Source organism: Dysidea avara, chromosome 8 (assembly GCF_963678975.1).
Source record: "Dysidea avara chromosome 8, odDysAvar1.4, whole genome shotgun sequence".
Lineage (NCBI taxonomy): Eukaryota > Metazoa > Porifera > Demospongiae > Dictyoceratida > Dysideidae > Dysidea > Dysidea avara.
In genome coordinates, this window is record NC_089279.1 from 5,521,153 (window position 1) to 5,533,218 (window position 12,066).

General features: G+C 37.7%; 2 protein-coding genes and 2 long non-coding RNA genes across 8 annotated transcripts in view; all 4 read left to right on the plus strand.

Moving 5' to 3' along the window:
- LOC136265169 (uncharacterized) overlaps window positions 1-12,066 on the plus strand; it is a 67,025-nt gene that overhangs the window by 994 nt on the left and 53,965 nt on the right. The window contains exons 3-8 of the mRNA XM_066060011.1: window positions 5,903-5,998; window positions 6,047-6,138; window positions 6,191-6,277; window positions 6,937-7,014; window positions 7,177-7,273; window positions 7,772-7,871. Of these exons, the coding sequence (XP_065916083.1) occupies window positions 5,903-5,998; window positions 6,047-6,138; window positions 6,191-6,277; window positions 6,937-6,944 (283 nt within the window). The 3' untranslated portion in view covers window positions 6,945-7,014; window positions 7,177-7,273; window positions 7,772-7,871. The remainder of the gene's footprint in view (window positions 1-5,902; window positions 5,999-6,046; window positions 6,139-6,190; window positions 6,278-6,936; window positions 7,015-7,176; window positions 7,274-7,771; window positions 7,872-12,066) is intronic.
- On the plus strand, window positions 782-1,555 carry LOC136264216 (uncharacterized). The gene is made up of 2 exons (XR_010705004.1): window positions 782-1,157; window positions 1,404-1,555. It is a non-coding gene; the product is annotated as an uncharacterized lncRNA (long non-coding RNA).
- On the plus strand, window positions 3,067-4,680 carry LOC136263306 (uncharacterized). 5 transcript variants are annotated; one of them, XR_010704550.1, is made up of 8 exons: window positions 3,067-3,289; window positions 3,342-3,408; window positions 3,456-3,567; window positions 3,616-3,716; window positions 3,766-4,005; window positions 4,060-4,114; window positions 4,175-4,233; window positions 4,290-4,680. It is a non-coding gene; the product is annotated as an uncharacterized lncRNA (long non-coding RNA). The 5 variants fall into 5 exon arrangements; XR_010704552.1 differs by having other exon boundaries at window positions 3,070-3,408; window positions 4,060-4,120; window positions 4,207-4,233; XR_010704551.1 differs by having other exon boundaries at window positions 3,071-3,408; window positions 4,207-4,233.
- LOC136265172 (uncharacterized) overlaps window positions 8,431-12,066 on the plus strand; it is a 40,932-nt gene continuing 37,296 nt past the window's right edge. Inside the window, exon 1 of the mRNA XM_066060015.1 lies at window positions 8,431-11,044. The gene's annotated coding sequence lies outside the window, so the exon portion shown is untranslated. The remainder of the gene's footprint in view (window positions 11,045-12,066) is intronic.

Sequence of the window (12,066 nt, forward strand, 5' to 3'; positions counted from 1 at the left end):
TTAATGGACAGAAACAAAATAATCCGATTTAACATGATTTTGGATTTCCGTATTTCTATTTTGGATTTCTCAGATAGTGTATGAGAATCCCAAGCCGTTGGTGACCCAGGCATGAATGTGGCTACCCTTTGGAAATATCCAAATATAATTTTAATAAAATATTAAGACATGTAAAAATGTTACTGGCTGAAAGTTGGCTGTAGTGTGCTCCTGGTTTCCTGGAATTGTTTTAAAAGTGTGTGCACGTGTATTGCATATTAGTAAGAGATGGGGGCGCTCCTCCTTTCTCTTCAACTGCTCTTGTTTACATAGTAATACCATACCTGTTTCACTGCCCATACAAAAGTCTCAATAGTAGCAGTGAAATTTATCCCGTATTTCACTGACAGCAGTGAAAAAGTTGTAATTGTAATTTCATTGGCTAGAATTTATGTTAACAATGTAGCGCCAATTAGTGTCGATGCATGTTTAGTACATAGTGACAAATTGCGTACATAGCAACGCTAATGCACAGCAGCGAGTATGGTATTAACTGGGAATAGCATGGGTAGCAGTGAAATTTGGGATAAATACCACTCTTGTTGTATTGGAAATGGTAAATTTCCAATACAACACTCGTGATATTTATCCCAAATTTCACTGCTACCCATGCTATTACTAGTACAAATTGCGTGATTTATAAATTAATGGTTTTTCAAAGTATTTTGTGTTCATGTTTTGAAGATCAGTACAGGTAAATGTTAAATATGTGGTCGACATATTTACTTCCTACGTGAGTATGTGTATGAATTTATGACTTGATCTTCAAAGTGGTCGTGAATGTACAGTAATGTAGTAATTAATTTCACACAATGAGGTACAATTAATGCATGTATATTAGGGCTGAGCGATACTACCGTTTTAGCGATATATCGCGATATTTTGAAAGTATCGATATCGCGATATTTTGTTATTAAGAATGCTCTGTACAGTTACGCGTATGGCTTCTGAGGTTAGCACCGCTGGAGTTTACTAATGGATTCCCATGGTCACCAGTAATTATCTAATTAGTCTGTGGCTTGTTTATCCCGTGGCGCGCCCAACAAGAAAATGTCTTTTATGATGAAATAACCTGCCACAAACGAAGAAAGAAGAGCGATATACATGAAGGAAGCGAAGTAAGTGTTGTATCTTCTTCATCGTGGTCTAATGAATATAGCGATCCGTAATTTACCGACTATCTTCCGGTTACGCAAGTAAGAAACAATAACTGTGGCCACAGAACAGCTGCGGGCGCCTCAGTTTCTACACCTTGATACTAAAATTAGAACTAGTTCGTCATTTTAGACCCGATAGGCATGAAAATTTCAGATGGGCAAGCATGGTATTTATGCATTAAAAGAGCATTTGTCGTTTGTTGATAGCTCCTTCTGGCGAAGAATGGCATGGAGGTAAAGAAGACTGATTAGTGCCAGCACAAAAGCGGAAGAAGAGTATCTGATGACTGAGAAGCCAGAGAACAAAAATAGAAACGCACGTTTGTTTGTACAGTTTTCAATAATGTATTTTTAAAGAATCAAGTCTCTAGGGCATAAACTGTGGGACTAGTTCTAGTTTGAAGCGAAAATTTATAAGTCACCTTCTACAGTGAGTTAAGACATGGGATTTGAACTAAAATGTGCAGTAGTGATAGCTTATTGCAAATAAAAAGAGTTTAGTAGAATAGTTCAATCCATTCGTAAATTATAGGAGAAAATATAATTTACGGGAAGCCATACGCGCAACTGTACAGAGCACCCTTAACAATCGTGATACCATGCCTGTACATTACTGTCATTAAAAATCCATTTGTTATGCAGTACTAGGCTAAGAATCGTTGTAAATGATAAAATCCACCATCTGGTTTCCCCTGCAGAGAAGTGTGAGCACCATAACAACCTCAAAGCATGTGTTACAATAACTGTTACTGTAAACAAGGATGATAGTGGCTAGTTTGTTATCACCTATAAGGACTTCCTGCAGGAATGCTGAGCAATATGCTATGTAGCACCAGCTATGATTGACTTATTTGTAAGTATCGTGAACTATTCAGTATCGTGAATAGTGGCTTTAGTATCGATTGTGATACTAAAATGGCAGTATCGCTCAGCCCTAATGTATATGGTAAAAGCCCTCCATTGCTAGGACCATAAGAAAGCGCTCATATTACAGAAGCCACAGAAGTATCTTGGTCTAAATGTATGTGTACTGCTAGAGTGGGAGTACAGAACAGGTGTCCTCGTTATCAAGGTATCCAGGTATCCCTTCTGAGGAGTTCTGTTGTATGTACCTATGCAGCCACATATGGAACTTAAATATGCCCAAGTCCACTACAGTGGGATTCAACTTAATAAAGAAGGTACTTGTGAAGAGATGGTACAACATTTACATGATGTTTATGGGCACATGGTGGTCAGATCTTTAATTTATAGTCAACGTGTCTAATAAGGACTATTTTTGGATTTGCTAGAAAGGGATGATGCTTTGGTGCTATACATTAAAGAAGATAACTTAACTGCAGCACATAGATGGCCTTTCAATACAGGTGGTCACTAATACAGGTTGCAATGTACCTAGACACCTTCACTCTGTAAGACAAACATGGCAAAGCCTTGTTGTGAGTGGTTATTGGAGGTGTACACTCCAATACAGCAATAATAGCCTGCAAATTCCACCGCATACCACAACATAATTCATTATATCTCTTGAGCCCATTGTGGTCCCACCACAAAAATTTTATCAAACATAGACTATGACCCAATCATTATTCACTAAAGAATTTGAAAAATTTCAAGCAGAATTTCTCAAAATATAAAGGATTAAAGTTTTCAATGAAGTACTTTTGAACCATAATTAAGTAGATATCCAATAATTTAGAGATCACTGGAAGGTCAATCAACAGTCTTCCATCAGTGAAAATTGTGTTTAAAAATATTTACACAGTACAAAGTTGCAGTCAATTTTATAACTATAGTACGTTCGCGTTGAGCTGAATCCTGAGTTGTTGATTAAGAAGCCATACAAGATCAAAGGCTTTAAACATAATGTTTATGACGCATTTATTCGTAAACCCATGTTACGGGCGCGCACTTAATTGTTGAGAATATGGCGTCCAGTATACCGTCAGCGAGTGCGGAGCGAAACCCTTTTGGGAAGACGTTAAACAGCCAAACGAAGTATCTACTTATGAAACTATGGGAGTACTTTAAGCAAGAAGCGAAGAAATGTAAAATTTCTATCAACATCACGGAGAGAATCTCGAAGGCCACCGGTATTGTATCGTGCCTTCTTTGCTGGGTTTTGGCATACATTACGCCACGCAGGGATTTCAAGGACATCCATTAGAATGGAGCACCGCAAGAAAGGCGATTTATTTACGCCAAGAAAAAGGTACAAAATGCACTTTGCACAAGCCCGCTCAATTCTGTAATCGTCAGGTACAAATGTTCACGAGTCCTTGTTGATACAGACAGTTTTAACCCAGATACTATCAGACAAGATCCATTCATTGTACGGAAGGGAGGAAATCTATCGCTCTCAAAGATTTTGGTAAGTTACATTTTGAAACCTGGAACTTTGTCACTTACTCCGTCTTAGGCCAAACTTAAGAATGATGGTGTTTTCTCTGGGGGTAGAACATTGCTTTAAAGAGTGTTGAGTGATATGGGATTTAAGTACAAGACGATTAATGACAAGAGGTTAGCATTGAAACTGTTTGTGCTTTAATTTCACTACACGTATGTGCAGGGTATGCTATGAGCAGCCCTGCACAGTCCATCAGTATCATAAATATTAAAGACGAACGAGGTGCAACAGAACTGAAGGAAGACCAGTTGTGTATTTGGATGAGACTTGGGTAATGAAGAACTTCTAGAGCAATTCCTCATCCAAATCGGCAGTGATAGTGAAGATGGTGATGGTGGTATTAATGAATTGTCCACTAGCAGCAGCAGGTCCAAGTCTTCTTCTGGGCTTACTTCATCTGATGTAAGATTGTTTGATATTTGCAGCATTGGTGTTATAACTTGATTTTGTTCCCAGGAGTCATCAGGTAGCTGGGATTAAACTCTGTGAAGTACATAAAAATACAGATGAAGTACGTGTAAGTGTGTGCACTTTAATAAAATATATCATTGCTTTATTGTGCTATCCGAAGTTGAACATACCATCCCTTGTATATTTAATCAGTGCAGGAGTGTTTGGAAGTCACTACAGGTACTATCAGCCCAAATTCATACAAACAGTATTATTTCATTTGTTGAAACTTTTAGAGTTTTTTGGGAATGTATCTTCAAAAACAAAATGCTGGCTGGAAAAACTGTGTACATGTGTGGTGAAGTGATGAGAAAAGTATTAAAATGACAAATTGACTAAATGGGAACAGAAGACGATAGTCAGCTGTGGTGAATGTGAAGTAAAATACATGTTGTTTGGCTCACTTGCAGGAACGCCAATGCTACATAACGGATTTTGAGCTGTTATAATTTGGTTTTTTTCTCTTTTGAGGCTGAAGAAGTTTTTACCTGAATATAAGCAGGCCACTTATCTTCTAAATACAGTGCAACAGTGGCCCCAGCTCTTCTACTTATGCAACTCTGTTTTACACACACAAAATCTGTTTTATTTTTCTTGTAAAAGTGTATTACAGCCTCTTACATAAGGGATGGTGAAATCATGCGTGTTGAGGGCGGGTATGTGACGTCTGGCTTCGCCACAAACATGTGTCAACATGACCATCAAAGGGCCGCGCTTTAGAGGCTTCCCCATTGAAAATGTATGGCGAAACTTTACAGTGCCATAACGGGAGTGTCTTACATTCGAATGAAGCGCTTTTAATATATTTTTAGCGGATCGAGAAGCGCTACGTATCGAGCTATACAGGAGCCCCATGCGATGTAGCAATCGTAAGTTATTAATCGTTTTTGAGGGTTCAGCTCAACGCGAACGTACTATAGAGATGGACCAAATTTTCATGAAAATTAATATTCAAAATATTTGTGGTCATAAATCAGAAACTATGGAATGTATAGAGCTAAAAATTTGCATGAGTGATAAGCACCACAGGTACTACAAACACACCAAGTTTCGTCAAAATCCAAGAGGTGACCCTAAATTCCTTGTTGATTTGACATGAATGACCCATGTCCTTCATAATTTGCACCATTGTATTTTTGAAATTCAGCATGATTGTTCAATTAGAGTGTTTTGCATGTTTTATTAAATGTATTTAGACAAAGCTTTGTATGTTATAGTTACAAACACTGCCATGTGCATGTACAGAAAATGCATCATGAGCGGTGTGTTGAGAGACTAATACAACATGAGGCAAAGCCAAGTGCTGTATTCATGCACACAAGTACATGTAGTATTATATTGTACCTCTGGTCATCTTCCTCAGCATTTATCTCAGAGTGCCCAAACCACATCAATTTTTGGTATCAGTAAGTGTTTACATAATCTATTTCACAACTGATAGATTAGTCTGGCTAGTGTTAGTGATTTACAAAGTCACACATGTGATCAATCGTCTTGTCTAAGTGAGGTTCTTTTCATGACATTCCTTACTGTATGACTCATACAGTTACTGTAGCTAATTGGTACTGTAATACAGTACTTGTCAGCACATGTGATCCTCCCATACAAAGTGCAATATGAGCTTTCCCAACCAAGTCACTAAACACTTTTATCATCACCTGATACCATTTGTGGCCCAGATAACCAAATGATCTACTACATCACCTAAACACATACTAGTATATACACTACACTACAATATCTTAGTACTATGACAGTGTAGCTAGTCTACTTTCTGATATACTTGTTACATGTGAAATGGTTTACTGTGTCATTAGATAGTAGACTAGTTACTCTGATATTATTCTAGTTTTTATAGTAATATGCTCATGGTTACGCCAGTTCATAATTGTTCTGTAAACAGTGAGACACACAATTTTATTATAGCCATGAGCAAATGGCAATGGTATGGAAGCCATTCACATTATTGTTGTACCATCACTTTAATGTACAGGACTTTTAATACCATCTTGTTGACATCAATGTGTGGAAGATTGGAAGAATTTCACAAGTCTGCTAATACCATTGAAAAGGAATGTGACAGAGGTGACCACTACATAAACACATAATATTCATAGTTGATGTTATCATATTGTAGAGTTGAAAAAGAGTGTCAATGAAGCAAAAGAAGCTTGTACCAGGACAGTTAAGACAAGTAAATATCTGGCAAAGAAAACTAAGAAAGGTGAGGACATGTTTTGTGTGTAATGTTCCCAGGTCATTCCCTAATGTTGGGTCATGTTGTTGGTGTTTGTTACTTGTCAATGTGGGACCATGTTGGTGTTTTGGTCTTGTCCACTAACATCAAATAAGTCATGTTAGCCATCTTGAGAGCAAGTGAGAATTAACTTCTAGGGAGTATGGGAGAGGAATATTTATTGGCCATCAAATGATTTTAGCTACATTCCTTAATGGTGATTACCACTTGTATGATTTTCCTGTGGTTCACGCTACTGCTAATTTACATACTCCCATTTAGCTACTTTCATGACAGCATGACCAGAGACATATATGATTTTCTAAAGAAGGCTTGTTGAATGATTGCTCTACTAGAGTAGTCAATGCTATCCGACTGCTTTATTAGAGTATCTTGGTTGAAATATTGAACTAATACATTGCTATCTTGTGAGAAACCACTGCTTGACTGAGATGTAAAACTGTAAATTGTGTCTCACTACATGCTGGATGGATCCCTAGTTTGAAAATCCTGAAATCTCAGTTAGTGTTGCAAATTAGTGGGGAAATCCAAATGAGTTTCCTGCCCTTAGAAACCTCCCTCTGATGGACATATCACTATACAGTACATGTAATTATTGTTTATTTACATTGTCACTTTTGTGATAGACACCTGATACTGAAAAGGTCGAAGGAACTTGTTCAGAGAGGAGGATGTAATCTAATAATCCAGTTTCAAAGCCTAGAGTATGTACCCATTGTACTTTATGTTGACTGAAATAGATGTGTGTAGCTGTAGTGTGTTATTATAATTATATTTAGAGAACACTTTGGTTTTTACAAAGTATGCAGGGTTTGGCAGGTGTATAGTTAGTAGTTTGGTAGTTAGTTGGTATTTCTATTCCTCAGATGTATGCAATGTTGACAGAAAAGGAAGGCATATATGATTTTTCTCCATCTGATGTAATCACTTGTGACATATCCACGGAACCACAATTGCGTTTGTGTGTGCGCGTGCGTGCGTTTGTGCGTGTGTGTGTGCATTTGTGTGTGTGTGTGTGCATTTGTGTGTGTACATTTGTGTGTGCGTGTGTGTGCATTTGTGTGTGTGCGTGTGTGTGTATGTGTGTGTGCGTTTGTGTGTGCATGCGTGTGTGTGTGTGTGTGTGTGTGTGTGTGTGTGTGTGTGTGTGTGTGTGTGTGTGTGTGTGTGAACGCATATGTGTACATGTACAGTATAATATATACACTAGTATAAAGGAATTTTAAGTTCGATTAGAGATCATAGAAAAAGTATGGAAACAAGGGAGGTTGCCTACACCTGAAGACACACTAGTGAACATTTAATCCCTACTTCAATGTATAACCATGACTGTAGGGATTAAATGTCCACTAGTATATCTGCAGGTGTAGGTGATCTCTCTTGTTTCCATACTTTTCTATGATCCCTTAAAATTCCTAATTTTTCCTTATGCTTGTTTGTTTACCTTTTTTGTAACACTAGGTATTATGACTGGTGAACACTTGCACATCCTTTCAAAGAAAGGATGGCACCAGAGTTAATAGGCAAGACTTCTCTGGAGGATAAAGTGTATCATTTGTTGGTATGCATGTTTGTTAAATATGGGGATCTTTGTATGGTGTAAGTGTTTTGTGGAAAGTGTGACTAACATTTTTGTATTTTGTTTAATATTAATCATAGCTAACCTCAGGTGGTCAGCCACACCAAATCATTGTAGTCTATCTGTAATATGTTTTAATTAAACAGTTTGTTTTGTTCTATGGTAAGGCCATTCCATCAAGAACACAATAGGACTATCCCCTGTTAATGATTTTGTTAGAGTCTAAAAGTCTTTTGTTTTAATGAAAACAAAAGTGATTGAAAATTCGACATAACCATGCATTCTTCAAATTTCAAATTATAGTTACGATCTTCATAGCCAAAACCACCCGACATTTTTTTAGTTATAATCTTCTGGTCATATGCCAAGATGTTTTGGAGTTACAGCCCTGCAAGGTAGCAACAACAGAAGGATGGATTTGTACAGCAAGTATTGGGAAAATAAATTACTGGCACTTACTAAAACGGTTCTAACTTGTGCAAAGTTGGGGTTGCTACTCTAAGAATGTAACTTGTTACATATTACTAGTTACTTCTGTACAATATAACACGTTACAGTTACATATTACACGTTACTTTGAGGGCTGTAACTATAATATTATTACATATACCACTTTCACACCTCACTTAAAAGGGAAGAGAAGGTGTATAAGTAGTATAATAGCACTGCTATCAGTGTTCAGGAATGCATTAATGAGAAATGGAGGTATATACAAGTTATATCCCTCCTAGGAGGGATATAACTCGTATATACTACCTCCTATTCTCATTAATGCATTCAGAGTATTCTCAGAAATCATTCGATCAAGGGGATGTCACTCCAATAGGCACTGTACTATGATCTGCGACCACGGTCAAAGCCGATCAAGATCGATTTTCGTCTTCAACCGTTGACTTTCTTCAAAATGTTGTCTTGACCACTGACCTGGTTCCGTTTATTTTCGCTATATTTTCATGCACTACTTACTCGCGCAGCTTTGACCGTGCTGGGATAACAGCTTGACCATTGTCCTTTGTGTAAAATTGGCCTTGTTAGTTGGCCTTTCGCTTTGACCCTGGTCGCAGATCGTAGTACAGTATCTATGGGAGTTACACCCCCTTGTTCGATTTCTTTGATAAAACTGTGTGATCTCCTTCTTTAATATAGCGACACTTCACAGGATCAATAGTGGGTTTTAGTTTTGTTAAGTGAGCCGCAGCATAGATCATGGACTTGGGGGAGAAGATAGGTCACAGGTTAGTTCATATTGATCATGTTGCATTCAGTAGTCACGTGGCGATGTACAGACACTGGGTGTAGCGCTTAATTGATTTGGCCATTAGTGTTAATAGTATTCAGTACTTTAGTTTATTCATGGCTAGTAAAAGTAAGTGCTTTAGCGACCATGAATCGTCTTTATATTGCTGTTTTGACACTTGGCGGGATGTCACACACACACGTAGTGACTGGACATGGCACTTAATTGGCTAGACCATTATAGCGCTGTAAACATATTCACTGTTTTAGTTTATTCATGGCTAGTATAGTAAGAGCTGTTCAGCTCGTATTTGGGCTTCCTGTGTTTAATTGCGTATCCACAATCGAAGCGATCTGCATGCTTGTGACGATACACTTACATTCGGCCTCTCAGCAGCACCTGGTCATTGCTATTACGATGTTATCCACAATCAAAATTCACATGGTCCCATATAAATACACTTGCAAAGCATCCCTGCAGTTTCCATGCACATTTGCAGGTGAGTCACCCAAGTGGAATACATTAGTTGTAACATGGGCACTTGTGATTTGCCTGAAATATATGCACGAGCATGAGGGCGCAGCCCGAGTGCGAGTGCATATATTTTTCAGGCAAATCACTCGTGCCCATATTACAACTACTACATATTATATTTGTTCGTTACAAACTATAAATTAAGCGCAACCTTCTAAATACATGCTCCCAGCCTACAACTACAAGTGACATGAGTGAGACAGGCGCCTTTCTCTGGTATAGTTCAACCTCAAAAACATACGTTGTTGTAGTATCTTGGTCTCAAGGGCACTCCCCATACACTATCACTGTTTGTTCTTGCCTGTCAGGACCCAAAATGCAGCCAATTACATGCCGGATACAAATATCTGTTATATATATATATTATTGTTACTTTGTCATGTAGTGCGTTATTACTTCTTATGTTACAACTAAGTAATATTATTACGTAACACATTACAAGTGTTACGTAATAAAAAAATAAATAAATAAAATAAATAAATAAAAAATTATGCAAGTTTTTATCGTTGTTGGTCGGTGAATTGACACTCCAGTGGATAAATCCTTGGAATCATCGTGTTCCCCTAATTATAGGGAGTTCAAAAATCCTTGTTTCATCTTCATACACAGGTGGGTTTCTGATTTACTGATGTTTGTTTACATTGTGGTGACGAAAGAATTTACAACGATTTTTCTTCAATGAATTCGCCTTCCTTCTGGATCACAGAAGAATACCTTTGGCAAAAACTATACCTTGGTGGATTCACAAATTCATGGTGAATACAATGAGCAAAGATTCAACTTTGTACGCTGTTGTATCAGCACGTTATGATGGTTTATGTAAGCGCCTATAGATTATTTTCTCGATGTCTTCTATACATATTGATTTATTTGCTTGTCCGGGTGTCTACTGCTGTATTTCCCACACTGCTTATCTTATGAAGCTGAAACTTAACCAATCCATTCCTCTGTCCCTGTAGACAACAAAGAACCAATAAAACGAATTTTGATAAATACGCGTATATCGACAGTTTTCTATTAGGTCACATATATGGAGTTGATACTTGCACCGGCCATCATGGGTAATCCATTGCTGGAAACATTATGGGCAATCCAGAATTGTTCAGAATTTCACTTTTAAGTGATACTGGCTGAGTAAGCCATTCATCTGATGTAAGTAGCTCTTTATCATAACAGTAACATTTAACTTACAGAATGTCTTCTTATTCATCTGTAAGGCCAACTAGATCAAATGCACAGCTGCTTTTCTGATCACTCGATAATTTCTTTTTCAGGTGCTTGTTTCTGCGTGAGTTTAAAATGAGGAAACGAAAGAGAAGAGACCTTGATGAGAACTTGAAGCAAGGAAAACCATTGTCTTTCTTTAATAAATGAGCAAGAGCAAGTAAGGATGTCTAAAATGGTACAGTGCATCATAATAATGTAGCTGCATAGCTATACTAATGGTATAGCCACTAATGCAATGGCTTTATGGAGAAATATAATACACCTCCCAGAAACTCTCTTTCAAAAATCCTAGATCCGCCACTGAAGGTGCTAGTCTTGCCAGCCAGCCTGTATTTTTTCTTTTATCATTTTTCCAACCAAATTATAAAAGAAAAAGTACAGGCTGGCTGGCAAGACTATAGAGGTACACTGATAATCTGATTGACTATCAGTTATCGGCTATATCGTCCTTGTTTTTGCATATCAGTATTGGGTCGGTAATGTGTAAACAAGTAGCAGATGTAGATATACATAAACATCTATTAATGGGCACTAGTGCTCTAGTAATATCCTAGCAGCACCTGTTTATGTAATGTCAGCTGTTGATTATAGTCCCACTCTGTCACTTTATAACTAAATGGAAATTATGCGGGAAAACAGTACGGTCGTACCGTTTAAGTAGGAATCGTGGTGAATGTTTAGTGCGGCACCCAAAATTCCGCCTTTAAAAATCATCCTACAGACATTTTACATGGCAAAAATCACCTTTACGGAATAGTACTAGTCCATATAATACATAAAACAGCATTAAATACAACAAAACACTTACAGGTGGCCGAATATAAAATTTTTTTAAATGCCAAAAACTCTGATTTTAGTCTTACTGCCTCACTCACTGCCTGACCACAGTCGCAAACCTAGAGCCCAAATGAAGCAGCGCACAGTCACCATTTTACGCCACAACAACAAATTCACCGGTGGGATGTGCCTTTTGGGGTTCGGACGAGCGTACACCTTGTGCGCTTTGTCTTTCCTTTTATCTTCAATCAGGTTGGTTGTCTTCTTCTTCAAGCATCGAAACCATACTGAGGCATTAATTTTCCGTATCAACACTTTTCTGTACACACCACAAAATTATTTCAGAAAGCGCTTATGCTGCTAAAAGAGCGGGGTGCTTATAATTTCAAGTGTTGCATGTGA